Below are 27,282 nucleotides of genomic sequence, written 5' to 3' on the forward strand. Positions count from 1 at the left end.
ATAGTATTTAACTGGTACAGAGTTTCAATTTGGAGTATTGGAGAAAGTTCTAGAAATGGATGGTGGTGATGGTGGCACAGCAATGTAAATGGGTTTAATGTCACTAAAATTCTACTCATTGAGATGACTAAACTGGTGCTTTTATGTTTGTATATTTTATCATCATTTCTAAAAGATGCTTAAGAGCTGTATCAACTAACCTATAATGTGTGGCCCTAATCCAAAACCAAACTTAAAAATTTATTACATGTATGAGACAAATGGAAATCTGAACCTCCACTGGCTATATTATGAAATTAAAGAATTGATGTTGGTTTTTATGAGGTTTAATGATGGTTGTTCAAGTTCTTATCTTTCAGTGATACAAATGGGTATTCACAGACAAACCCATATCAGATATGAGACCCGCTTCAGAATAAAGTGTGTGGAGGAGTGGGCAGTACAAGATTGATCACATCATTGGTAAAACTGGCTCATGGATACTTGGGGGTGTTTCTTATACTATTCTGTCAGTTGTTTGGGAGTTTCCCTAATAAAATAAAGCTAAGCATTCTATTATCATAGCAGAAATTGCTGTTAAATGATGCATATTAACTCTGTTCTCAAAGGCCTAGCTCAATCCTGGCAGAACACTAACTTGATGACTGTTTTCCAGTTTAGTCTGGTTAATTCTTATTTCCTCCAGTCTCAAGGCTTCAGGGCTTCCCTCCTCTTTCTGTTCTTGGCTCCAGGACAGACTCCCTCTGTACTGCTCATCATTTGAGGCATTTAAAGTGATAGCAAATCACCTCACCCTTGTAAAGGACATCCCAGCAGAAACTATCCCCATTTTACAGATGGAGACTCCAAGTCCCTGAGAGCCTAATGACTTGCTCAAGCATGCCATTAATAGCATGCAGCAGAATGACTTCACTGTGGACCTATGGCCACACTTCTCTCCCACCTCTCCTGGCAACCTATCTCTCATTCCCAGCCTCCTTCCTTCTCACACTCATTCCTTCCCACTCTCCTTTCAGCGTGAGTCAAGAGCTCATTTCTGGTTAGTCCTCCACAAAGTAAACAGGCTCCTGCTTTCCAGCCAGTGTTCACCAGGTCAGCATGATTCTCACTCCCTTCGCAGCAATACATTGTGAAATGGTTGCTTCCCTCCAGCCGGTGGGTTAGAAGGGCAGCCACTGCGTGAGCTGTGGGGCTTCCTTACCCTGTGCTGCCCAAGAGTAAAGGTTCCCAACCCTGGCTGCCCTCAGAAACCCTCAGTGCAGGGACCAGAGACACTGACCAGAGCAGACAAGGATAGCCTCTGGCATGAAGCCTAAAAAAAATATCTGTTCAATTATGTATCTGGAGGGGCGTGCATGCCATGGTGTATGTGTGGTGATAGAGGAGAACTTCAAAGTATCTGTGCTCCACTTACGTTGACACAAGGTCTCCTGCCACTGCAAGTGAACGGGCGGACGGCAAGGGAACCTCAGACCAGCTGGCCCTTGGAGTTTAGGGTTTTCCTGGCTCTGCCTCCCACTGCCATATTCAGGATCACAGGTGCCTGTGCCCCTTTGCATCCATCTTTACATGGGTGCTTGGGAAGACTGAATTTAGGTCAGCAGACACTTTGCAAGTGCCTTTTATGCTGAGCCATCTCCCCAGCCCTTGGCTTGAAGTTTTGTTAAATTCCCCAGTTAGTTCCAAAGTGCGCCAGAATTATGGGTCACAACCTCAGAGATGGTGAATGAAACCCCCCCATGACTGAGAGAAAATTAACACTGGCATAATTTTGACACATCAGTAGAATTCACATGCACATTGGCTGAAAAAAAGATTAAATGAGAGAACGATGTAAAGAAATTCAACTTCCAAGGCTCCTAGGTGGAATTAGATATTATGGCCTGACAGTCCCTTCTTCTATCCCAGCATTGAAACAGAATGGTCTCCAACTTCTCTTTCACGAGCTGAATTCAGAAGTCATCAAGAGAGGGTAAGTTTTTTCTGTCCCTGAGATATTAGCAAAGCCTCTTCCTGATATGCCAAAGGGACCCCTCAAAAGCTTTCAGTGTGGAGACACACATACACACACACACACAGACACACTTCAAGCCTCTACACCTCTACATATCTCCTCAACATAGAAAATGTTAGCCATCCACATCATAGGTAGCTTTTTCTCACATGAGAAGGAAGGGGACCTATGCCCACATAGTGTGGACCCTTAGCCCATGGTGACATTAAGCCTAACACTGACTCTATGTACACATCATGCTACATGCTATTCTCTGCAATTTCTGTTCTTTATTTCCCCACCCGACAATGGTGTGGTGAGTCAGTATCTTTAGCCCTATCTCACGTGGGAACAAACCAAGGCTTAGAGAAAGTAAGTGACAAAGCTCACCAAAGACTCATCTAGGATTTACATTCTGGCCCCTGTACCGCTAAGGAGCACAGACCTGCAGCCCAGCGGTAGGGGGCACTCATGACCCCCCCACCCCAGCAAGGACTTGGTGCTGCTATGGTGGACCTGATGAGTAGAGTTGGGCACCCCACCGCATCCTTCTCTCCTCTAGCATGTTAAGTCTCTGTTTTATGCATGAACTCTTTTGGGGGCCCATGTGGACAGGGAGAACAAATATTCGCTTCGTCATCTTTCATTCACTCCACAATCAGAGTCCTTCCTATGTGCAGACAGTGAGACTCAAGAGCGCAGTAATCTGGAGCCTACGAGCGAGTAGGAAAACAAGCAAGCTGACAGATACAGTGAAAAAGCAGAGTCAGAGACACACGGAAAGACGAGGTTTAGGGAGATGTCTCCAAGGAGGAGAAGTCAGACTGAGCTCGGAGGGATGTGTCGGGGTTAACTGGACTGGGCCGTGAGGAGAGGGAAGTGGCTTTAAGGAAAGAACTGTGAAAACTGTATGAAGAGTTAACACATGTGGAGCTTCTGGTCTCACGGGAAGGAGTCGTAAACTTAGGTTTACAAAATCCTGGCTGTGGATGTTTATGGCAGTCAAAACCTGGAAGCCACCATGGTATTTTTCAGTAGGTAAGTAGATAAATAAATAAAGAATTGTGGCATATCCCGACAGTGGAATGTTATTCACTGTTAAAACGGAATGAGCTGGGGTTGGAGGGATAGCTTAATGGTTAAGGCATTTGCCTGCAGACCCAGGTTTAACTCTCCAGGACCCATGTTAGCCAGATGCACAAGGTGGCATATGCGTCTGGAGTTCGTCTGCAGTGGCTGGAGGCCCTGGCATGCCCATTCTCTCTGTCTCTCTCTCACTCCATCTTTCTCTATCAAATAAATACAAAAAAATTAAAAAGGAATGAGCTGTACATAAATCATTATGGAGGTTGCTCAAAAAATTAGGAAGAGAACTTACAATATGATCCAGCTATACTACTCCTTAGAACATGGACCAAAGAATCTAAATCAACCTACCACAGAGATGCCTACACATCTATGTTTATTGCTGCACTGTTCATAGTGGATGAGACGTGAGATCAGCCTGGGGATCCATCAACAGATGAATGGGTAAAGGAAATGTGGTGTATGTACACAGTGAAATCTTACTCAGCCATAAAGAAAAACAAAATTCTGACGCTCACAGGAAAATGGACGGAACTGGAGACAATCATGTTAAGCAAAATAAGCCAGATTTGGGAAGACATATAGTAAGTACGTGTTTTCTGTCATTGGTGGCATCTAGATTTATTTTTTAAAAGTAAGACATGTGGGCTGGAGAGATGGCTGAGTGGCTAAGTCACTTGCCTGGAAAGTCTAACAACCCGAGTTTGATTCCTCAATACCCACGTAAAGCTAGATGCACAGTAGTGCATGCATATGGAGTTCATTTGCAGTGGCTGGAGGCCCTCGCATGCTCATTCTCTCTCTCTCTGTTCATCTCTCCCTCTCTTCTCTCTCCATTTTTCTGCTTATAAGTAATAAACAAATAAGTGCAAAAAAGTAAGGAGTGAAAATAGAAGGGGTCTACTTGAGAAGATGACCAGAGGGAGATGTGTCAGGGGAGGAGAAGATAAAGGGGAAGAATATGGCCAGAGAACACAATGTGCATAAATGATGAGGAGTGGGAGACGCTCAGCAGTTAAAGGTGCTTGCTTGCAAAGTCTGCCAAGCCTGGGCTCAATTCCTCAGCTACCCGCTTAAAGCTAACAGGCGTGTGTTTGCAGTGGCAAGAGACTCTGGCACACCTACACACACACACACACAAATAAGTAATTTTTAAATGAAACCCACTATTTTATACAATGAGTATACATTAATTTTAAAAACAAAGACAATCACAATGAGCCTTGTGATAGTTTGAATGGATGTCCCTCAATAGATTCAGGAGTTTATTAAGGCTTGCTAGGGAGATCTTCAGCCACCTGACTGGAGGAGGTGTTACTGTGAGTGGATTCTGGGGTCCCACCCTTAGGTATCACTAGGGAAGGACCTGAATTCCAGCCTAAGGAATACCGAGTACTTGAGTTCTGCCTGCGTTCCCTGCTGTTTGTCTACGGGTTTTTGCTCTTGCTTTTGGTGGCGGGTTTTCGCTTCATCGTCATTATGAAACTTCCCTTAGATCTGTAAGCTTCAAATAAATATGGCTCCTCACATAAGTTGTGTCTGGTTTGGAAGTTCATCCCCGCAACATGTAGCTGAGCTGACTACAACAGGCCCATCGTAGTCAGCTCCATGTTGCTAAGACAAGCATCAGACACAGTTTATAGGAGGAACTGGTTTGTTTCAGGCTTATAAGATCTATCAATGGTAGAAGAAGCTGTTCACCTCCATAGATCCAAACACAGAGAAACAACTGCAGCGAACAGAGCACCAACACCCAGCAGACAGCGTCAACCCCTGCCAGAGCCCAAACTGCTCTCCCTATCTTTGGGCTAGAATTCAGGTCTGTCCCCAGTTACTACATGTCCCACCATAGCAAAATCTGCTTGTTAGTGGCTGAAGTTGTAACCTCAATGTTAATAAGATATGTGAGTCCAAAAGGCCACGTTGCAGTCAGGTTCACATTACTGGCAGAAATCACCCAACCAAGAGCAACTTGTGTCAAAAAAGGTTTATTTTGGTTTACAGAGTTGAGGGGAAGCTCCACGATGGCAGGGGAAACGATGGCATGAGCAGAGGGTGGACATCACCTCCTGGCCAACATCAGGTGGACAACAGCAACAGGAGAGTGTGCCAAACAATGACAAGGGGAAACTGGCTATAACACCCATAAGCCCACCCCCAACAATACACTGCCTCCAAGAGGTGTTAATTCCCAAACCTCCATCAGCTGGGAACTTAGCATTCAGAACACCTAAGTTTATGGGGAACACCTTAATCAAACTACCACATTCAGCCCCTGACCCCCATAAACTGATAACCATCCATTATGTAAAATACAATGCATTAAGTCCAACTTTAAACATCCCCATAGTTTTCATTAATCCCAATGATCTTCAAACATTCCCATAGTCCAGGATCTTTTAAATGAGCTATAATACCAAAAAAAAAAAAAAAAAACCCAAAAAACATAGTGGCACAGAATAAACATTCACACTGCAGAAGATGGCATAGGGCATAATAAAGAAATATTCAACCAATACAAGATTTAAACAGGCAAAACATCAAACTCTGTAGCTCCAAGTTCAACAACTGTAGAAAGCAACAAATCTCCAGGTCCTATAATTCTAACCAGCAATAAGTCTCTGGCATTCCAATTCCACCCCTCCAGCTAGGCTACTCACAGTCCTAGAAAACTTCATCTGGGGCTGGCAGCTTTCCTTAGCAGCCATCTTGTGGTCCTGGCATCTCCACTGGGTCCTCACAGCTCCATCGGGTCTCCATGCAGGCAATCCAGCAAACCTGCTTCACACTGCCCATGGCCATTTTCAAAACACAAGACCTTGTTGCAAACTCAATGACTCTCTCTTTCCTGCATTTCTTATACTCCACAATACCAGGTAGGGTGCCAATTTGTTAATTCAGGGAGGAATAAAGCAGACTTTGAAGAATAGTACACTCCTTGAACACTCAGGCCCCTTCAAAAGAGTCTACATTTAGGGCTGGAGAGATGGCTTAGCGGTTAAGCGCTTGTCTGTGAAGCCTAAGGACCCCAGTTTAAGGCTCTGTTCCCCAGGTCCCACATTAGCCAGATGCACAAGGGGGCGCACGCGTCTGGAGTTCATTTGCAGTGGCTGGAAGTCCTGGCGTGCCCATTCTCTCTCTTTCCCTCTATCTGTCTACCTCTCTTTGTCTGTCACTCTCAAATAAATAAATAAATAATGAACACAAAATATTTTTTTTAAAAAGTCTACATTTTTCCTGTTGCCCCAGTGCAGGTCAGCTGACCAATCTCAAAGGTTGTAATCTCTCAATTGCAGCTGAATGTGCAGCAGTTTCAGACCAAAGATTTCATTTTTTCTGTGCCATATCCCTCTGCTCACACCAGTCTGTTTCTATACAAAGTAGCTTGGAACAACTTCTCAGGACACATACAAGCATAACAGCAAGTCTCTCACACAAACTGTTCCTAGCCCAGTCCAGGCAAAATTCTTTTTCACCCTCATAAGCCAAACCTCACAGTCCTTAGTTCTTACTGCATTCAGGTCTTTCAACTCTACCTGAATAGTACATCAAGCTGTACTTACATCACTGGAAGACATCTGTTAGGCCAAGGTTTCAAATCCTTCCACATTCTTCTCTAAGAGCAGCTCCAAAAGGCCAAAACCACACATTCAGGTGTCTAATAGCAAATGACACCACTCCTCGGTACCAACATTACTGTTGCAGTCAGGTTTGCATTGCTAGTAGAAATCACCCAACCAAGAGTAGCTTGTGGGGAAAAAGAGGTTTATTTTGGCTTACAGACTTGAGGGGAAGCTCTGTGAGGGCAGGGGAAAATGATGGCATGAGCAGAGGGTGGACATCATCCCCTGGCCAACATCAGGTGGACAATTGCAACAGGAGAGTGTGACAAACACTGGCAAGGGGACATTGGCTGTAATACCCATAAGCCCACCCTCAACAATACACTGCCTCCATGTGGTGTTAATTCCAAACTCTCCATCAGCTGGGAACCTAGCATCCAGAACACCTAAGTTTATGGGGACACCTGAATCAAACCACCACAAGGCATACATTTAAACTACTACAGGGCCTGCAACCACATCTACTCAGGAGGCTGAGACAAGAAGCGGATAAATTCAAAGCCTGCTTGAGCTACAGAGTGAGTTAAAAGGCCAGTCTGGTCAACTTAACAAGACTTTGTCTCAAAATTAAAAAGAGGGGCCTGGAGAGATGACTCAGCAGTTAAGGCATTTGCCTGTGAAGTCTAAGGACCCAGGTTCGATTCTCCAGGTCCCATGACAGCCAGGTAGATGCACAAGGTGGTGCATGCATTCTTGAGTTCATTTGCCATGGCTAGAGGCCCTGATGCACCTATTCTCCCTCTCTTTCTCTCTCTCCCTTCCTCCCCTTTTCTTTCTGTCGCAAATAAAAATAATTTTTTAAAAAGTTAAAAAGAGCTGGTGATGGAGCTCAGTGGTAAAGCGGTTGCCTAACAAGTGCAGGTCCTGGGTTCAATCCTCAGTACTGAAAAATGACGATAAAAATGAGTCAAAGAGCCATGGACAAACACAACACTTAAGAGAAGACTTTTGGGTGCCAGCTTTGCCGTTCAGGAAGCCAGCCTAAAGGCCTGTCTGTGCTTAATTCCAGCAGTGTGATTTTCCAAAATAGGCTAAACTCTGGAGAAAGTGGACAGTCAGGGGGCCAGCGTTGACAGGGCTGAAGTGGATCCTAAGGAACAGCTGGTAAATGTCCTAGAGCTTACTCAAGCCCATAGCATGTAGAGTGGTAAGAGCAACCCCGAGTGCTAACCATGCACACTGAGTGCAAAAGAAGTGTGGGTTATTCATAACCAATGTGCCATTCTGGTGTGGGGTGTTGAAAGTGGGGGAGGCTGACTGGGGGAGGCAGTTCCTTGGCTATGTAGCTGCTCTAAAAAAAAAAAAAAAAAGAAGTAGGTCTTTAATTTAAAAAAATTGTTAGAGGGCTGGAGGGATGACTTAGCAGTTAACACACTTGCCTGCAAAGCCAAAGGACCCATGTTCAATTCCTCAGGACCCATGTAAGCCAGATTCACAAGGTAGTGCATACGTCTGGAGTTCCTTTGCAGTGGCTGGAGGCCCTGGTGCCCCAGTCTCTATCTTCCCCGCCCCCGCACTCTCTTTGTTTGCTTCTTTCTCCCCCCCCCCATAAATAATTTTTTAAAAATAGGGCTGGAGAGATGGCTTAGCAGTTAAGCACTTGCCTGTGAAGCCTATGGACCCCAGTTCAAAGCTCAATTCGCCAGGACCCACATAAGCCAGATGCACAAGGTGGCGCATGCATCTGGAGTTCATTTGTAGAGGCTGGAGGCCCTGGCATGCCCATTCTCTCTCTATCTCTCTGCCTCTTTCTCTCTCTATTTGTCTGTCACTCTCAAATAAATAAATAAAAATAAACAACAAAAAAAAGTAGTTAGAAGTGAGGACTTAGAGAACAGAGGACCCAAGATAATAGTGGTGACATCCATGCAGGGCCCAGAACAAGGTGTTGAAGGTTCTGATCTCTATTCTAAGGGTCGTGTGAAGCCATTCTGGGTCCTGAGCAATAGGCTGCTCACTGAGTTCAGTTCTGAAAAGCCAGTCAGTCAAGGTGGGTCATGGATGCAGCCACCAAAGGTCTGGGTGGCAGTGGTCTAGGCAGGAAGTGGCAGAGTCAAGGACATGGGCAGGGGGACACAGGATGGTTATCACAGGGAGAGGAATAGAGTTTGTTCTCTAGGCCTCTGGCTTGCAGAGACACATGGATGACATGGCCGTAGACAGGAAGGGAGTATTCTAAGCAAGTGCAGGGCCGAGAAGAACAGAAATGATAGGAACCTTACCAACAAGTATCATCCACAGGCAAAGCCCAGCCTGGAATTGCTGTCTCATTAAAGGAGGCTAGAAACAGTCAAGCTAATATTTTGAGGAATAAGTGGGCAAGTACTTCAACCTTTAATTTACATGTCACTGGTTTCAAAACACATCTTAGAACCTTCCTACAATCTTACTGGGTTTCCGTACACTGACATTGTAACACCCAAATTATTTCTGATCTAAAAATAATTACCCAGTATGTTGCTTTGCCTTAAAAAAATGTTGCGAGGAATTATTGGCAAGGAATATTTCTCCATTGCCAATGCACAGTGAGCCAACTGCCAGCTGTGCCTTCTGTGCTCATCCCACCCATTGTTGAGGTGCCCGCGGGAGGATGGCCACGCCATCAGAACTGCTAGGCCAAAGCCGGAGGGCAGAGGTGTGTGGCATAACTAGATGGCATGATCTGCAGGGAAGTCCACACAAGGAGTCAGGTCACAGGGACTGTGAGCAGACAGCTGCATAAAGCACAGGCAAGAGAGGCCGGTCTTGACTCTGGACTGGAGAGCGCAAATCGGTGTCTCTTTGCATATTCAACCTGACAATATACATATATTTTTTTTATTTTTGATTTTTCAAGGCAGGGTCTCGCTCTACCCCAGGCTGACCTGGAATTCACTATGCAGTCACAGGATGACCTCAAACTCATGGCGATCCTACCTCTGCCTCCCAAGTGCTGGGATTAAAGGCACATACCACCATGCCTGGTTCTTAGAATATATTTCTTTTTTTAAGTTTTTTCAAAAACAAACAAATAATTTATTTATGAGAGAGACAGAGGAGTGTGTGAGAGAGAAACCAAGAATGGGCACGCCAGGACCTCTAGCCCTGCAAATGAACTCCAGACACATGTGCCACCTTGTACATCTGGCTTAAATGGATCCTGGGATTCAACTGAACCTAGGTCCTTTGGCTCTGCAGGCAAGTGCCTTCTCCACTAAGCCATCTCTCCAGCCCAGAATATATTTCCTCCAACCCACACAGTGGTGTTAAAAACAAACAAACAAAAAATAACTCAGCCAACTAAAGAAAAAAAAAATCGTGGCTTCTGTTGAGAAGTCAGTGGAGCTGGCCAAAGTAGGTCACCTTCCCCTATGTTAAGGCTCAGATAAAGCTGAGCAGCCGTTCCCTTTTGGGTAGGAAAAGCTGAGAACCCCCCCCCAGTACCACAACTCCCCATCTTTATAGTTTCACCCACTCTGTCAGCTGAGATGCATCAATTAACAGAGCTAGGTTGCTTATGGTGAACAAACAGTTCTCTCTACCCATGTCTCTATTAGTAGAAAAACACAACATAAACAGAGGACTGTACGTTCCCAAGAAAAATGGAGATAACATATTTTGGGGGGGTTGCATACATGTGGTGTGTGTCTGAGTGTATGCGTGTGTGTGTGTGTGTGTGTGTGTGTGTGTGTGTGTGTGTGTGTGTGCGCACGCGCGCGCATGTGCACTCATGTGGGGAGGGAGTCCAGTGGTTGACGTGTGTTTTCCTGGCGCTCTCTCTCTCCCTTATTTGTTGGAGCAGGCTCACTCGCTCGAGCTTGGAGCTTACCGTCCAGTTCATCTAACTAGCCAGCCGAGGGCTGGGATTGCCGGTGACCACTATGTCTATCCAGCACTTACTAGTGTTCTGGGGATGTGCTTTATCTGCTAAGCCATTTCCCCAGCCTCGGAATATATTTATTAATGGCATTAAAACCTATTGGAGGGCTGGAGAAATGGCTTAGCAGTTAAGCGCTTGCCTGTGAAGCCTAAGGACCCTGGTTCAAGGCTCAATTCCCCAGGTCCCCCGTTAGCCAGATGCACAAGGGAGCACACGCATCTGGAGTTCGTTTGCAGAGGCTGGAAGCCCTGGCGCGCCCATTCTCTCTCTCTCTCTCTCTCCCTCTATCTGTCTTTCTCTCTGTGTCTGTCGCTCTCAAATAAATAAATAAATAATTTTTAAAAAGAAAAACCTATTGGAACTGATCTCATACATAAGTGTGTCAGTTTCCCTCCTGCCAGCCCTCTGCGTGCATTCGTATGATCTGCCCACCCCTGCCGGCACCAATGCTTGGGGTTTGTAAGCTCTCAAGGCCCTTAGCCTCACAGGTCCAGGACTTAGATAGAAGGGACCTAGTCTAGGGCAGAGGGATAAGAAAGTGGCATGGTCACAACAAAGGCCCTTGTTTAGTTCTTGGAAACAGGATGCAGGGTGAAGGCCAGCTGGCAGACTCGATGGTGATGACCTCTGATGGTAACAGCCATCAACACCCGACAGTGCTGAGCATCCCGCAGAGCGCTCTACGCACACTCTTTGCAGATCGCCCTTCAAATGAGAGATGCGAGGCTCAGATTAGTTCAGTCATTCGCTGGACAGAGTCAGGTTCAAAGGCCAAGACTCCAAGTCTACCACCAACCGTGGTTTCCACCGGAGATGCATATGATCAAGGGGATAGTTCAGACTCACAGGCTTGGGGCTCCTCTGCCAGGACTGAGTAAGAGCCCCTGGGCCCTGCAAATGCCTAGCGTCTGGTGAGAAGCACTGCGTCACCCCTCCCCTCTAGACGAGGGAACGCTGCAGTGACCAGGCTAGCACAGGTATGAGGCCACTGCTCATGCAGACAAGTGTTACTCCAATCCATCACCCTGACAACCCTCTAAAGGCTGAGCCAGCAGCTGTCACACATGAAGAAACAGTCCTTGTTCAAGGAGGCATCCTAAAAGATGGCTCTTCTGTTGAGCCCAGCGATGTTATCCTTCAGTGCTGGGCTTTCTCGAGGGCTGCCCACAAACAGCGCTTTGTTCAGTTGGAGAAAGTGCTGGATGGGGCAGGGGGACAACATGAACCTTGTGCAGGTTCATGGGGTAACAGTTGTAGCCCATTTGGTCACAAGCCATATCACTACAAGTTTTAAGACTTCACCTCATTTAACCAGAAGACCAAACATGGACTCAAGCAAGAAAGAGAAAGTAGACTAGGGCTTTGGGCAGTGTAAGTTTCAAAAGACTTTCCCTGGGAGAACTATTTTCCACACATTCATACCCAACTTATTCTTTCTCTGGGAAAAATACTTGAAGTCTGACCCTATAAAAATGTCACTTTATGAGCTGTAGAGATGGCTTAGCAGTTAAGGCACTTGCCTGCAAAGTCTCAGGAGCCATGTTCGACACTCTGGGACCTACGTAAGCCTGACGCACAAGGTGACAGGAGCAGGCAAGGCCGCACTTGCACACAAGATGGCGCACGCATCTGAGTGGCTGGAAGCGCTGGAGTGCCAATTCTCCTTGCCCCCCCCTCATTAGAGAAATCACTTTATAAAGCTAAGGCAGTAATAATAATCCCAACTTTTAAAAAGCTGCCCTATTCTCCAGGAAAATAGATCTTTTACAATTTAAGGATCATGAAATGGACTTTGTATGGATATATTTTTGCTTTGGCTACTAGGAAACTCAGGGTAAATTTTGGGATTTGCTTTTTTGCAGTTATTCAAAAGTTCTGGATACATTTCTCTGTACTTACTTCATTACTCTATTTTTAAAAAATATTTTCAAATTTTTATTTATCTGTATGTGTGGATGAGTGCACCTGTGGAAGTCAGAGGACAGCCTTAAGGTGGCCGTGCTCTTCTTCTTTGAGACAGGGTCTATTGCCACTGCAAATGAGTATGTGGCTAGCTGACCTCTCTAGCTCTGGATTCTCCTGGCTCTGCCTACCATTGTCACAAGTGCACTGGAGTCACAGGGGCATGGGCCACTTTGCGTGTGCTCAGCCTCACGTGGGTGCTGGGGCAGATGCAACTCAGACTGCTGGGCTTTGCAAGTCAGCATCATTTCCCCAGCTCCACCTCTTCATTTTATGATTATCCTTTTGGTACCTTAAAAAAATTCTACATTGATTTCCTCATTTTAAAGCTTTATACTGCGAGAATGTTTATAAATTTGTGTTTATGTTACATTTTAACATTGTTTTATTCGCTACAAACATTTACAGATCAGCAAACTTTCTGCAAAGGCCCAGATAGTAAATATTCTATCCTTTGCAAAACATATAGTGTCTATTTTTTTAACCACCTCCCAAAATTGGTAAACCCACTCTTAACTTGCAAGCTTTAAGAAAAACAGGTGCTATAGGTTGCTGGTGTATGATAAAGACTGAAAATTGTATTATACTGAACTGCAACTTACCAGAAATAACCACTATTAAAATTATGGTGCATTTTCTTTGAGACATTTCTATATGACTACTTATAATAAAAATCAAATTCAATTATTTATACTATTTTGTGACTTGCCTTTTTCATTTAATAGCTGACTAATAATTTTCTATACCCAAAGTAGACACAAAAGGTATCATATAAATATTATATACATATATCAACATTTATGCAATGATCCTTTCTCCGTCAACATGTACAATATTCTAAATAGAAAGCACTCCAACAAATACCTTAAGATAAAATCCTAGAAACAAATTTTCTAGATTGAAACATGCATATTTTAAAGTCATCCGATCACCCTCTAAAACAAATAATGCCAACGTACAGAACACAACCATCAGCAGGATGAAAATATGTATTTCCTTAATTCTCACTAACAAAGGGAGTTGCCATCTTTATTTTTAGCAATCTGATGAGCAAAAGGGTATTTTGTTGCTTTGTTTTGATTTCTTTGGTGCCGTGTGTGTGCGTGTGTGTGTGTGTGTGTGTGTGTGTGTGTGTGTGTGTATAACCTAGGGAAAACACACACCCACGAAGAGAGAGAGATAAATATGTGTATCTGGGTTATTATTTTTATTTTTATATTTTATTTATTTATTTATTTGAGAGACAGAGAGAGAGAGAATGGGCATGCCAGGGCCTCTGGCCACTGCAAATGAACTCCAGACACTTGCGCCTTCCTTGTGCATCTGGCTTACATGGGTCCTGGAAAGTTGAACCAGATTCTTTGGCTTTGCAGGCAAGCCCCTTAACTGCTAAGCCATCTCTCCAGCCCTGCACCTAGGTTATTTTTAAACTGCATTTATGGTCAACTATACATGCTCTTCGGTTCAAGTTCAAAGTAGTATCCTAAAACCCTATTGCTGCTCTAACAACCTCTCCAGATTCAGTCGATGATTGTCATTTTGGAAGCCGGAGTACAGGTCACGGTGGAGGCAGGGCGTTCCTTTGAGAAGCTCTGCAGTGGGTCACTTGCAGTGTAAGCTTCTAGGGGCTGCCTTGTTTCTTGGCTCACAGTCCCTTCCCTGCATCAAACTTCTTAATTCCACCCTCACAACTTCCATGACTTACTCTGAACTCCTGTATCCCTCCTATAAGGACCCCGTGGTGACACTGGGCTCACCTAGATGATCCAAGATACGTTCCGCAGCTCAAGATTCAGAATTAATCGCAACTTCCAGGCCCTTTGCACCATATAAGGTAGCATCCCGAGGTTCCAGGAACTGGGCTTATTGACATCTTAGGAGGTGTTTGTTATTAAGGTTACACAATAGAACGTGAGTACTTTGCTCGCTGGCATGCTCATTCTTATTTGTCCCTTTGTGCAGTAAATATGTGACTGCCATAAGCTAGAGTGCATGGCAGATCTCCATCATGACAAGGCCCTCATCCGCTAGTTGCTACTGCAGGCTCACAGGTGAGTCTCCAGAAATGCTCTGGGCTGAAGGGGCAGGCTTGGAGCAGCCTGCCAGGGCAGAAGCACTGAGACCTGGCTGACCCTTGCCTTGATTCAGGCCAACCCTGGAGCTCAGGGTCTTATGCTGTCCAGCTGGCTTCCCTCACCCTCTTATAGGTGTGATTCCTGACAGCCTTGGGCAGGACAGATCCCTGCACCCAAAGCCCAGAGTCTTACTGTCCCAGGGAACACGGCCTGCGGAGCTGGCTTCAGCAGCGGAATCTCATGGGAGACTTTAGAGCTGGCACTGGGAACCCATCACTGGTAGTGGTGGAGTGCTCACGTGGCATGCGGATTTAATGACATCATAGCAGCTTCCACCGTGGCTATGGGCCTGGGTGGGACAGAAACAGTTACTGTGGAGGTTTGAGGGACACAGCACTACAAGGACCTGGGACTCAGATCACTGGTACCAGCTTCAATCAAACTGCTACAGAAATATGGGAAGAAGTGAGTATGATTAACCGTCAACTGACAAGAGGTGTCCCTGGAATGCCAGCCCTATGGTGGCAGAGACAGATGAGAGTTTGAGGTCAGCCTAGGCTACATAGAGAGTTCAAAGTCAGCTGGAACTGTAGAGTAAGACGCCATCTCACAAAACCAAGGGGTGGACTTAGTGGTTAAGGTGCTTGCCTGCAAAGCCAAAGGACCAAGGTTCAATTCCGAAGAAGCCACAAAAGCCAGACGCACAAGGTGGCACATGCATCTGGAGTTCGTTTGCAGTTGCTGAAAGCCTTGGTGTGCCCATTCTCTCTCTCTCTCTCTCAAATAAATAAGATAAATTTTTCAAAACTTAAAAAAAAAAAACAACAGCAGGTGGCATAGCTAACTGGCCAAGCACTTGTCTAGCATGTCCAAGATCCTGGATTCTATTGAATCCAAGTCCAAGATTCTATTGAAAACAAATTACAGAAAAGAAAAAGAGGTGTGACAATTGTCAGAGACCCATCTTGGTGAGATGCAAAGACTCATATGAAGAAGGCAGGAAAACAGAGGGTCAGAGCAAGAAAAAATCTTTTAAAAGCGCAAACTCCAGAGAAGGGTGGATTCTCAACTCTGAGAACATCACTGCACTGAACTCGTGGCACTGACCACGGAAGGGGACTTTCAGTGGCGACACGGGGTCCATGGAATCTTAAAAAGCTTTGGATTCTCAGATCTTCCTGCACCCTTCTGGCTGGCAGTAGCGACCCACTCCTCCCTATTCGAGACCTATGCTATATTCTGTTAAAGATAAATGCAGAGACCATACCAAACATGCCCAGCCCAGCATCAACCCTCCTACTTTCTGTCTTGACCATCAGACTGGAGTCAAATCACACAGAGCCCACACAGGGGCAAAGCTGGGGACACAGCCAAGAAGTCACCAGGGACGAGTATGAGCTGGATCCAGGGAGTGGTCAAGGGAGTGAAACATAAAGCTGGTGATGGGTCATGGAGTGAAGTAGAACGCTCCAATGAACTCCCAACCAAAGATGTTTCCACGGTGACTCTTAGGCTGAGTGAAGTGGGAATTACAGAACCAACAGAACAACAGTGGAGGATGGGGGTCACAGGGCTCAGGGACTTACACGCAGCAGGAAGGAGAGCATGCAGGGTGAGGCTGGGGACTACGGGCACTGGCGCCATGCAGCCGCTTCACGTGAATTCCCCTCCTCAGGCCAGTCTGACGGCAGAAAACACTGTTGCAGAACCAGGGCCCATGAAAAAAGGGGGTGATTGGAGCCCAAATAATAAGAAGCCCAAAAGCAGTCAGAGTCTTGTAAGCAGTGGTCTAGAAGTATGTTCAACAGGACACCATGCTTTTTGGGGAAATCAAGGTGAGTAGCAATCAGGAATAGGGCTCAACTTACATAAGCAAGGACCGAGAAATCACGAGTGGGAGTGAGAGCCATCACAGTGCGGGAAGCCATGTGGAAGCTTCTGGAATTGCTTCTCTTACCCGAAGAGTAACTCAAGAGCAAAATGACAGCCTGCTAGGAAAATGAAGAGAATGGTAGAAAGATGCAATAATAAAGGGCCAGTGGTCTCCAACATATTCCTGTTTATTTATTGGTTGGTTTAGTTGTGTGCACATGCAGTGTGTACAAGTATGTGTGTTTGTGAAGGCCAAAGGACAACCTCAGGTGTTGTTCCTCAGTCACCGTCAACTCTTTTTGAGACTGAGTTTCTCACTGACTTCAAGTTCACCAAGCAGACTAGACCAGCTAGCCAGAGAGCCCCAGAGATCTGCCTCCCAGGCACTGGAATCACATGTGTGTGCCACTATGCCTAGCTTCTCTTACTGTGGATTCTGGGCAAATAATGCAGGTCCTCATGCTTACATGGCAAGCACTTTACCAACTGAGATATCTCTCTGGTATTCCCATTTAAGTCCCCAGTCTTTCTCCTGCAATCATTACAGACTGATAGGTGGCAGTCAGTTGCTATAAACTCAACCAAACAACAGCCCCATCACCAGGCTATGGCAGTGCGACATCCTTGCTAGATTGGATTAAAGACCTTAGATACTTGGTATGTGGCCACCAAGCAGGGAAATCCATTCTCTTCCCTGGCAGGAGAAGAAGTGTTGAAAGCTATCTGCAGCCAGGTGCAGTGCAGGGTATCACGCGTGTGTGGTCCTCACCTGAGACTGTGTTGATTCTCCTACCTTCCCTCCGTGACAGTCTGAAGAGACCTGACAGCTTGGGCATCGCACAGACATCATATTGTTTTACTACCTCATGAACATTATGTTGGTGGGACCAGCTGAACAAGATGGGGCGAGTACACCTGGCAAGGCACATGCTCTTCAGAGAGAACTAGACAGGACCCCCAAAGATTTATGGGCCTACCACAGAAGTGAACTGTTTGGGGAACCAATGAGACAGGCCAAGAAGGCCTCTCCAAAGCAAAGCACTCATTATGCATCTTGTGCCTCCCGGCCCTGACAGCTTCTTGGCGTTCCCAAAGCAGCACTTTCCACACTAGGGAGAGCTCAGCGACCAGCGTGCTGACGTGGAATGTCACCAGCTGCTTACGGACCCTGGGCAGGGAGGGTCTGCGGCAGGTCTAGACCGTAGCCCGAGCGGTGCTGATTCCTCAGCCACGTGACCCGGCAGGCCCAGAGCATGACCAGGAGCCGGTGGGAGAGACCCACAGCATGGAGACTGTGTCAAGCCCAACTAGGGAGAACCATAACACAGACCCCAGGGTTCTGGAGCGAGGCCATGCCATCTGCGGTGGAGAACGACGCAACGTTCCGAATGTAGCACTTGATGTGCCCGTGAGCCCTGGCGGAGGCAGCGCAGGGCCTCCCACTCCCTGGGGCTGCTGGAGCCGTTCTCCCGTAGCTGAGCATCCGCCCCGCCGGCAACCCAGGCCAGAGCCAAGCCCCACCCAGCACTGAGCCACACGGGACTCCAGCCAGTCTCCAGGAGGTTCGTTGATCCCATGGGACGCCTTCGAGCTCCGAAGACAGATGACCTACCTTGACAATAACTGACTCATGTTCTGGGTTTGGGTTGACCTGCCCTGTCACAGGCCCTTAACCAGCCAGCCAACCATCTGGGGGCTTCAGAATACTTGCTTATGGGCTCAGGACCCTTTGTGCTATCAACTCAGGGAGGTAGAGCAGGGGCCAAGGGGCCACAGAACTGACCGGTCCTGTCACAGCCCGAGGTAGACACAGAATGGCCTTTTGCAGATACAGGAGAGGGGACAGCTCAGTGGTAAGCACATGCAGGGTGGGATCCCATGTCCCAGGACGGCAGCCAGTGAATCTAGAGGAGGAACCTAAGCAAACCATCGCTGCGTGCACCACATCCCCACGTGTGAAAGGCTGTCCCGGCCACAGAGCCCTCTGTGACGTCCACAAAGGCATCTAGTGTCCTGCTGTGGCGGTTCAAGCACGTGGCCTGCTCCACCCACCCGATCTCTCTCCCTTACAGGTGTTGTTCCAGAAAACACCTTGGCCACGTAGCCTCCTGCTTGCACATCTCTCTCTGCTTCGATTATTTCCCAAGAAACCTGTCCAAGACACCTGTGTTGTACATATTTACCCTGGACTTGTTTAAAACTACCACGGATGTTGCAGGCTCCATCTGATCACCAGCCACTGATGGTTCACAACTGGTTCCCTTTCTGGAACTTTCCCTTTGCCTCAAGGAACTGCTTCATACCAAAGGGTACCCCATAGTGACCGGCTGGTTGGTACAGGGATATAGAAGCCCAGCCCCATCGCCCAAGTTGATACAGTCCTAAAGAGCTCCCCCAGCTCAAGGCTATCCCTGGGCGTTGCTGCAGTGTGAAATGACGATGCCCCTCCTCTGACCTCACTCACTAATGCTGGGCTCTCCCAAGCCTTCCCCATAAGCCCTGTGTGCGTGGGTCTCCATCTCACTGCCTTCTTCCTTGGAACCTTGCTTAATAGAACCGTAGTTTGCATCTTCAGACATTTTTTTTTCTTTTAAATTTTTTTTAATTGATAACTTTCATAATTATTGACAATATCCCATAGTAATTCCCTCCCGTCCCCCCTTTACCCTTTGAAACTCCATTCTCCATCATACCCTTCCCCTCTCAATCAGTCTCTTTTTTATTTTGATGTCATCATCTTTTCCTCCTATTATGATGATCTTGTGTAGGTAGAGTCAAGCACTGCGAGGTCATGGGTATGTTTCATTCCAACTTACCAATGCTAGCTTTTGTGCTTGCTGTCCCTGAGGGTCACACTATGACAGCATCCCATGACTGTGTCATAGTCACCACTGATGGCTTCTTCACACCACAATCTTCTATCTGAAAATCACTCTGCTGTAAAATGATAAGCTGGGAAGCAGACGCTGATATACTAACTGTTATGTGTATGATGTCGCTGGGATAGGAATCTGAATAGTTATCCCATCAGTTACTTTGTCACTGGCGTGAGAACTACCTGAGAGGAAGCAGCTGAAGAAAGGAAGGGGCTCTCGCCGCCAGGGATGCAGCCCGCCATGGTGGGGAAGGCACGGCTGCAGGAGTAATGGACCAGCTGGTCACACTTCAGCCACAGACAGGACGCAGAGGAAGAACAAGAAGTGGAGCTGGGCGACATCCTCAAGCCACACGTGGTGGCCCGCCACCTCCAGCAAGGTGCCACAACCTTCCCCAACAGCTGAGGACCAAGAGTCACACACATGGGGCCATGGGGGAAATTTTTCACTCTCAAACCGCAACAGTTCGTTTACTTACATTGTTTGTTTTTTGAGATAGTTTCTCATTATATACCCAGATTACCCTTGAACTCTAGATTCTCCTGCCTCAGCCTACCGAGTACTGGGATTATAGATGTGTTCTACCATACACAGCTTCAAATTTCCTGTTTGTCATGACGAAGACTCACATAACATGTTACCAGCTAATGGTCGTGAGGTCCCGTGTTCCAAGATAGTAGCCAAGGAATCCAGAGACATTATGGTCACTCACAATTTATGCAACCATCACCACCATCCATCTCATGACCTCTTCATCTTCCCCAAATGGAATCCCATCCTCACTCACTTCTTCTTTCTCTCATCCTCCCCAGCCCCCAGCACCAACCGTTCTCCTAACTTCCATGTCTATGATTCAGGCGACTCCAGTTACCTCAGATCATTAAAATCATTGAGAGTTCACTTGTGTTGTAGCATGTTATCAGAATGTCCTTCCTTTGAAAGACTCAGTAATACTCCTCGGGGTGTGTGTGTGTGGGTGTGTGTGTGTGTGTGTGTGTGTGTGTGTGTCCATTCCTCCATTGATGGACACTGGTGTTATTCCCACCTTTAGGCTATTGTGAACAGTGTTGTTATTAACGTTGTTTATGTTTTTGCTTTTATTTCTTCTGGACACATATCCAGAAATGGAACTGCTTGACATCACAGTAACTGTGTTTTGCACGTGTATGTGAGTGTGGTGAGCATGCATGTGGGTTCACATTTGTGCACACATGTGTGTGGTTGCCAGAGGCCTACATTGGGTATCCTCCCCAGTCATTCTCCATCGTATGGGGTTTCCGTTGTTGTTTTCAAGGTAGGGTCTCACTCTAGCCCAGGCCAACCTAGAATGTACTATGTAGTGCCAGGCTGACCACAAACTCAGAGTGATCCTCCTACCTCTGCCTCCCAAGTGCTAAGATTAAAGGTGTGTGCCACCATACCCAGCCATCTGATGTTTCTGAGATAGAGTCTCTGGCTGTACCCACTCATTTTCCTAGACTATCTGGCTAGCAAGTCCTGTGGACCCTTCTGTGCCACCTCCCCAGCCAGCACTGAGATTACGGGCATGACCACACCAACATTTTACCTGAGTACTAGGGATTGAGCTCAGGTGCTCAAGCTTACAAGCAAGGGCTTTATCCAGGGTGCCGTCTCCCCAGCCTTCATGGGAAATCCTTATGTATTTTGGTTTGGGGTATTTTTTATTTACTTTTATGCTGTTATTCTTTATTTGAAAGAGTGGGGAGGAAAGAAAATGGGCATGCCAGGGCCTCCAGCCACTTCAAACAAATTCCAGATGCATGTGCCACCCTATACATCTGGCTCACGTGGGTCCTGGGGAATAGAACTTGAGTCCTTTGGCTTTGCAGGAAAGTGCCTCAACCACTAAGCCATCTCTCCAGCCCCCCCCCCCACCACCACACAGACTTTTTGGAGCCACATTACTTGCCACAGTGCAGTGTTCCAGTTTCTCCACGCCCTCAGAAATGTCTGCCACTCACATTTATACAATGGAGTTCTACTCAGTGATAAAGAAAAATGAAGTTATGAACTTTGCAGAAAAATGGATGGATCTGGAAAGGATTATACTAAGTGAGGTAACCCAGGCCCAGAAAGCCAAGCGCCACATGTTCTCCCTCATATGTGGATCCTAGCTACAGATGATTGGGCTTCTGTGTGATAAGGAAAATACTTAGTAGCAGAGGCCAGTAAGTTAAAAAGGAGATATAAAGGGAAGAGAAAGGAAGGGAGGAGGGTACTCAATAGGTTGGTATTGTAGATATGTAAGTAGAATGATTGAGATGGGCAGGTAATATGATGGAGAATGGAATTTCAAAGGGGAAAGTGGGGGGAGGGAGGGAGGGTATCACCATGGGGTATTTTTTATAATCATGGAAAATGTTAATAAAAATTGTGAAAAGAAAAAAATGACTGCCACTTTCTGTTTGCTTTGGTGACTTGTTTAGAGCTGTCAGTGGGTGTGGCATGGCGCCTCCCTAGGTTGTGACCTGCATTTCCCGAAGGATGACTGACAGACAGCATCTTTTCTGGTCACTTTTTTTGATCTTCTCAGGAGAAATGCCTATTTAAATCCTTTCTCTCACTTTGAATTGGGTTGTTTTTAACATTGTAACTCTTATAGTGTGAGTAGCCAGTCAACCTCAACACCCTCTGCTGAATAACTTGGTTTTTCTCAATTACTTCACATGCCGCATTTATCACATTTTAAATTATTGTATTTACTTGGGCATGCTTCTGGAGTTTCTATTCTTTTCCACTGATAAGTCTGTCTCTTGTTTGGTTATTGAGCACACTGTTTTAATTAATATCCTTTGTAAGTCATCTTATGAGCTATTATTGTGTTTCATTTTAAGCTGCCTTGAATCATTTTAGGAAGAAGGCAGAATATTAATGCTATAAATCTTAATATGTAAGATATTATTGAATCATCACTCCACAAATACACATGGAGCACTATTGTTGGGACCCAAGGACAGCCAGCAGGAGGGGACGGGAGTGCTGCGCTGTGCTGCGCTGGGAGCCCGCGCTCTGTCCTCAGGCGCCTGTCAACCCCGAACCTACCCAAGCAGCCAGGAACAGTATCCCCAAGGTGATGTGAGTGGGACAAGAGGCAGGGCAAGGCTAGACAGAGGTGCTCTAGGGAAAAGAGCAGCAGGCCAGCCAGGTGTGGCCAGTCTTCAGCTGGGGAGGGCTGAAAAGAAAGGCCACGACCCCACAGGCAAGACCCTAAGGGCCAACTGAAAAATCTGGGACTGTTTCTTAAGAGCAGCAGGAGACCATTGAAGGCTTTTGTCTTTGTAAATTCAGATGTAGCTCAGGGACCACACAATGTACTCATTCAGAGTGGACCCAAGCATGGGTCAGAAGAAAGATGCATCCAAACCCCAGTGGCTCCCATTACCCTAAGGAAGTCACCTACATTGGTTTGGATGTGCAGTGTCCCCCACAGCCTCATGTGCTTGTGATTAGGCCTCATACTTAATCCCCATCTGGCACACACCGTGCCTGGCTATACCCTTGCCATGCTTTCCCTGGCATGATGAGGCTCCCCATCAAAACTGTAAGCCAGAAATAAACCTCTTCCTTCCATAAACTACATTTGGGCTGGGAAGATTACTCTGTGGTTCAAAGAACTTGCTCACAAAGCTTGCTGGTCTGGCTTCAGTTCCCCGGTACCTACATAAAGCCAGATGCGCAAAGAGGTACATGCATCTGGAGTTCATTTGTAGTGGCAAGAGACCCTGGCATGCCCATCCCCCCTCTCATAGCCTCTCTCTCTCCCTCCCTCTCTCAAATAAGTAAATAAATAAATAAATAATTTTTTGAAAAAAAAAATGCTATTTCTGAATTGGGTGTTCTGTTCCTGCAATAAGAAGGCAGTTGCTACAAAAAGTTGGAGTGAGACAGCAACCGGTACACTTTCATTGTTGGTAAAAAAAAAAAAAAAAAAAAAAGTACAGTCATGAAGTGTCTGCACCATGATTTTAGAGTTTTACCAAGGGGGTGTCACCTAATTGTAAAGATTTCTTTTTTAAATTTTTTTGTTTATTTTTATTTATTTATTTGAGAGTGACAGAGGGAGAGAGAGGCAGAGAGAGAGATAGAGAGAAAGAGAGAGAGAATGGGCACGCTAGGGCCTCCAGCCACTGCAAGCGAACTCCAGACGCGTGCGCCCCCTTGTGCATCTGGCTAACGTGGGTCCTGGGGAATCGAGCCTCGAACCGGGGTCCTTAGGCTTCACAGGCAAGTGCTTAACCGCTAAGCCATCTCTCCAGCCCCGAAGATTTTTTTTTATTACGCCAGAAGTTGATAACTCGACTTTAGGTTGCCTTAAGATGTACAGCTCAGTGGCAGAGCAGTTCCTGGCATGCAGGAGGAGCTGTGTTCTATCCTGACTGCAAAAACAAGCAATACCAAAGCTGCATAAATGGAGGAATTCTTCATGGCTACAGCAGTAGCACTGACTACTTGGATAAGTTACTTGACCTCTTCACCCTTAGCTGGAAGTTTTAAAAATAAAAGATATACTAGACATACAACTATAAGCCCAGCACTAGGGAGGCTGAGGCAGGAGGATTGGGAGTTTGAGGACAGCCTGGGTTACAAAGCAAGACCTCAGTCTCCAAAGATGTTTTTTGTTTTTTGTTTTAAATTGTTTATTTATTTATTTGAGAGCGACAGACACACAGAGAAAGACAGGTAGAGGGAGAGAGAGAGAATGGGCGCACCAGGGCTTCCAGCCTCTGCAAACGAACTCCAGACGCGTGCGCCCCCTTGTGCATCTGGCTAACGTGGGACCTGGGGAACCGAGCCTCGAACCGGGGTCCTTAGGCTTCACAGGCAAGCGCTTAACTGCTACGCCATCTCTCCAGCCCTCCAAAGATGTTTTTGAAAAACAGGGTACCCACCATTCAACACTTTGTCACACATCTATGTGACCTTCATGTATCACATACGCCACAAAATGGGCTTCATGGTCAACTGTAAACACTGCCATCACCTCAAAAAGAAGACTGTTGTCACCTCACACCTATTAGGAAAGTTATTCATGAACAAAAAAACAAACCCACAGAAAATTACAGAGCTGGTGAGGATGTGAAGAAAGCAGAGCCCTGTATACACGGGAAACAGTACTGCGAGTCCTCAGGAAATTAAAGAGAGTTACCTTCCCATCCAGCAATCCCACCTTTAGAGGACTGAAAGCAGGGTCTCAAAGAAGCGTTTGTCCATCCATGCTCATAGCAGAATTATTCACAGCAGCTAAAATGTGGAAGCAACCCAAGTATCTACCCACTGACAAACGAATGATAGAGCGCACACAAGGGAGTATTATTTGGCCTTAAAGTGGAGGAAAATTCTGACATTTACAGTCTGGATGAAACTTCAGAGCATTCTGCAAAGTGAAATAAGCCTCACTTATATGGGGGTACCTATTTTTTTTTCCTCAAAGTCAAAATCATAGAGACAGAAATAGAATGTTTTAGGAGTTGGCAGGAGAGGGAGGAGGGAATTATTATTTAATGATGATACGGTTTCAGTTTGGCAAGAAGAAGCAAGTTCTGGGATGGGTGGTAGCAGTGGTTGTGCAGTTATGAATGTATTCCATACTACCGAATTGCACATTTTAAAATGATGATAATGGGGCTGGAGAGATGGCTTAGCGGTTAAGATGCTTGCCTGCAAAGCCGAAGAACCCAGGTTCACTTCCCCAGGACCCACATAAGTCAAATGCACAAAGTGGCTCATGTATCCAAGTGCATTCGCAGCAGCTGAAGCCCCTGGTGTGTGCATTCTCTCTCTCTCTCTCTCTCTCTCTCCCTACCTACTGATCTCTTTCTCTCTCTCCAATAAATAAAAAATTTTAAATAAAATAAATGATCATAATGGCATTATGAGGAAAGGGGCTTTCACCTGAATTTCCTATTTGGCTATTCACAGGTTCATTTTTCTTTAACTATGCATGTAAAGAAACTAAACAGTTTTGTTAAAGATCAGTCTGAAGTTTTTTTTTTGTTTTGTTTTGTTTTGTTTTTGTTTTTGAGAGAGAGAGAAAGAATTAGCACACCAGGGCCTCAGCTGCTGAAACTGAACTCCAAACAGTTGTGCCACCTGGCATGCATGTGTGACCTTGTGCTTATGTCACCTTTGTGCATCTGGCTACATGGCATCTGGACAGAGATCAAACAACATGGGTCCCTAGACTTCATGGACAAGCGCCTTAACCTCTAAGCCATCTCTCCAGCCCTAATCTGAAGCTGTTAATAGAACTTGATATCCTTTCATGACACAAAAGTTAGTGACATACACTTCCTTTAATTCTGTGTGTTCTATGATCTGGTAAGAGACCTGGAAATTTCTATTGCCTTTAATTGTTTCGCCAAACACATGACAGGCAGTCTAGTCCATTCACCATCATATTATTGCTTCATCCCAGTGCAATCTTTCAAAATACGCCATAAACAATAATTTAGGAGTCCAAACGTATATGAAAAGCCAAGTAGTGTGAAGTCTCCCATAAAATCAATGACCATTGCAACCGAGTTAGAAAACAGGCAAAACCCCATCCACAAGGGGGAGGGTGATTTCCCGTGTGTCTTTCACCACTAGCCAGATACATCCTGGCCTCAGAAGCATGACCGTGCCTAGGGAGGACATGCATCTTGGAATCAGAAAGACATGGGGCACGCAGTGAGCAGGAGGTTTATGTACAGCAGCAGAAAGTGCCAGTAGGCACAGAGACAATAAAGAAACCAAGCCAAAGAGACAGCAAGCACACACAGCTCTTCTCATGCTCAAGTAGCAGGGCGGTGGTAAGAGTCCAACATGATTGTGGAGGACAACTAATGAGCTTGGAGCTGCAGGTCCGGAAGCATCACTGAAACTAAGTAAAAGTCCCATCTCTTGAAGGACAGGACACAAACCGTGCTTACCTCTGAGAGGAACAGATGAAGGGAGAGACATCTTTTGCAACGTTTCTATTTATTTATTTATTTATTTATTTGCTTATTGTGAGCAGAGACAGAATGAGTTCAGTAGGGTCTCTTGCCACTGCAAACTCCAGATGTTTGTGCCACTTTGTGCATCTTTTACGTGGCTTTACGTGGGTACTGGAGAATTGAACCTGGGCTGGCAGGCTTTGCAAGCAAGCACCTTTCACTTGCTGAGCCATCTGCCCAATCCTCAAAGAGAGGGATCTTATGGCCTATAAGTATTTTCTTGTTATATTTCCTGATATAATAAATATAGATGTAAAAAGACTTTGAAAGTTTAAAAAACTAGGAATGAGGGCTGGAGAGATGGCTTAGCAGTTAAGGTGCTCATGTTTTTATAAAGCCATGGGATCCATGTTCGATTCCCCAGGACCCATGTAAACCAAATGCACATGGTGATGCAAGCGTCTGGAGTTCATTTGCAGTAGCTGAAGGCCCTGGTGTGTCCACTAATTTAATATTCTCTCTCTCTCTCCCTTTCTCTCACTCTCAAATAAATAAGTAAAAATAAAAATATATTTTAAAAAACTAGGAATGAAAATATTGTAAGTGGAAATGCAAAGTGGCCAGTCTTTCAAAAGAAAACACTTGGCACTCACATGCAGAAATCAACTAGTTCCACAATAAACACCTAAATACAACTCATGCTCTGCAGATCCCGAGTAAGGCAAAGCGAACATAGAAAACCTCATAGAATCGCCAGTATCACTTGTTAGGAGCACCAGGCAGCCAGCAAGCCCTTGTCTGACTGCCGTCAGCTGCTATCTACGAAGGTCATGGGAAGCCTGTTGAGGAGGAGATGAATGGTAATGGGTTTTTTAAGGACAAAGCCTTGCTTGGGGGCCATCAGTCACTGTACACCTCATTCTCACAGCCTGCATCAATCTTCCAGGGAGGGAGCAAAGGTGTATAAACTTTGCTTAACAAGGGAGCCACTAGTTCCT

At 45.9% G+C, this 27,282-nt stretch overlaps 1 protein-coding gene across 2 annotated transcripts in view; it reads right to left on the reverse strand.

Annotated features, from left to right (window-relative positions):
* Nucleotides 1-27,282, reverse strand: part of Gabbr2 (gamma-aminobutyric acid type B receptor subunit 2) — a 439,836-nt gene that overhangs the window by 380,768 nt on the left and 31,786 nt on the right. The window contains exon 1 of one of the 2 annotated variants that reach the window (XM_045141789.1): nt 16,467-16,541. The exons of the other annotated variant lie outside the window; for it this stretch is intronic. Coding sequence (XP_044997724.1) covers nt 16,467-16,526 — 60 coding nt within the window. The 5' untranslated portion in view covers nt 16,527-16,541. Of the gene's footprint in view, nt 1-16,466; nt 16,542-27,282 lie in introns of those variants that run through there. 2 annotated transcript variants of the gene reach the window in all.

The sequence above is a fragment of the Jaculus jaculus genome, chromosome 1, assembly GCF_020740685.1.
Source record: "Jaculus jaculus isolate mJacJac1 chromosome 1, mJacJac1.mat.Y.cur, whole genome shotgun sequence".
Taxonomy (NCBI): domain Eukaryota; kingdom Metazoa; phylum Chordata; class Mammalia; order Rodentia; family Dipodidae; genus Jaculus; species Jaculus jaculus.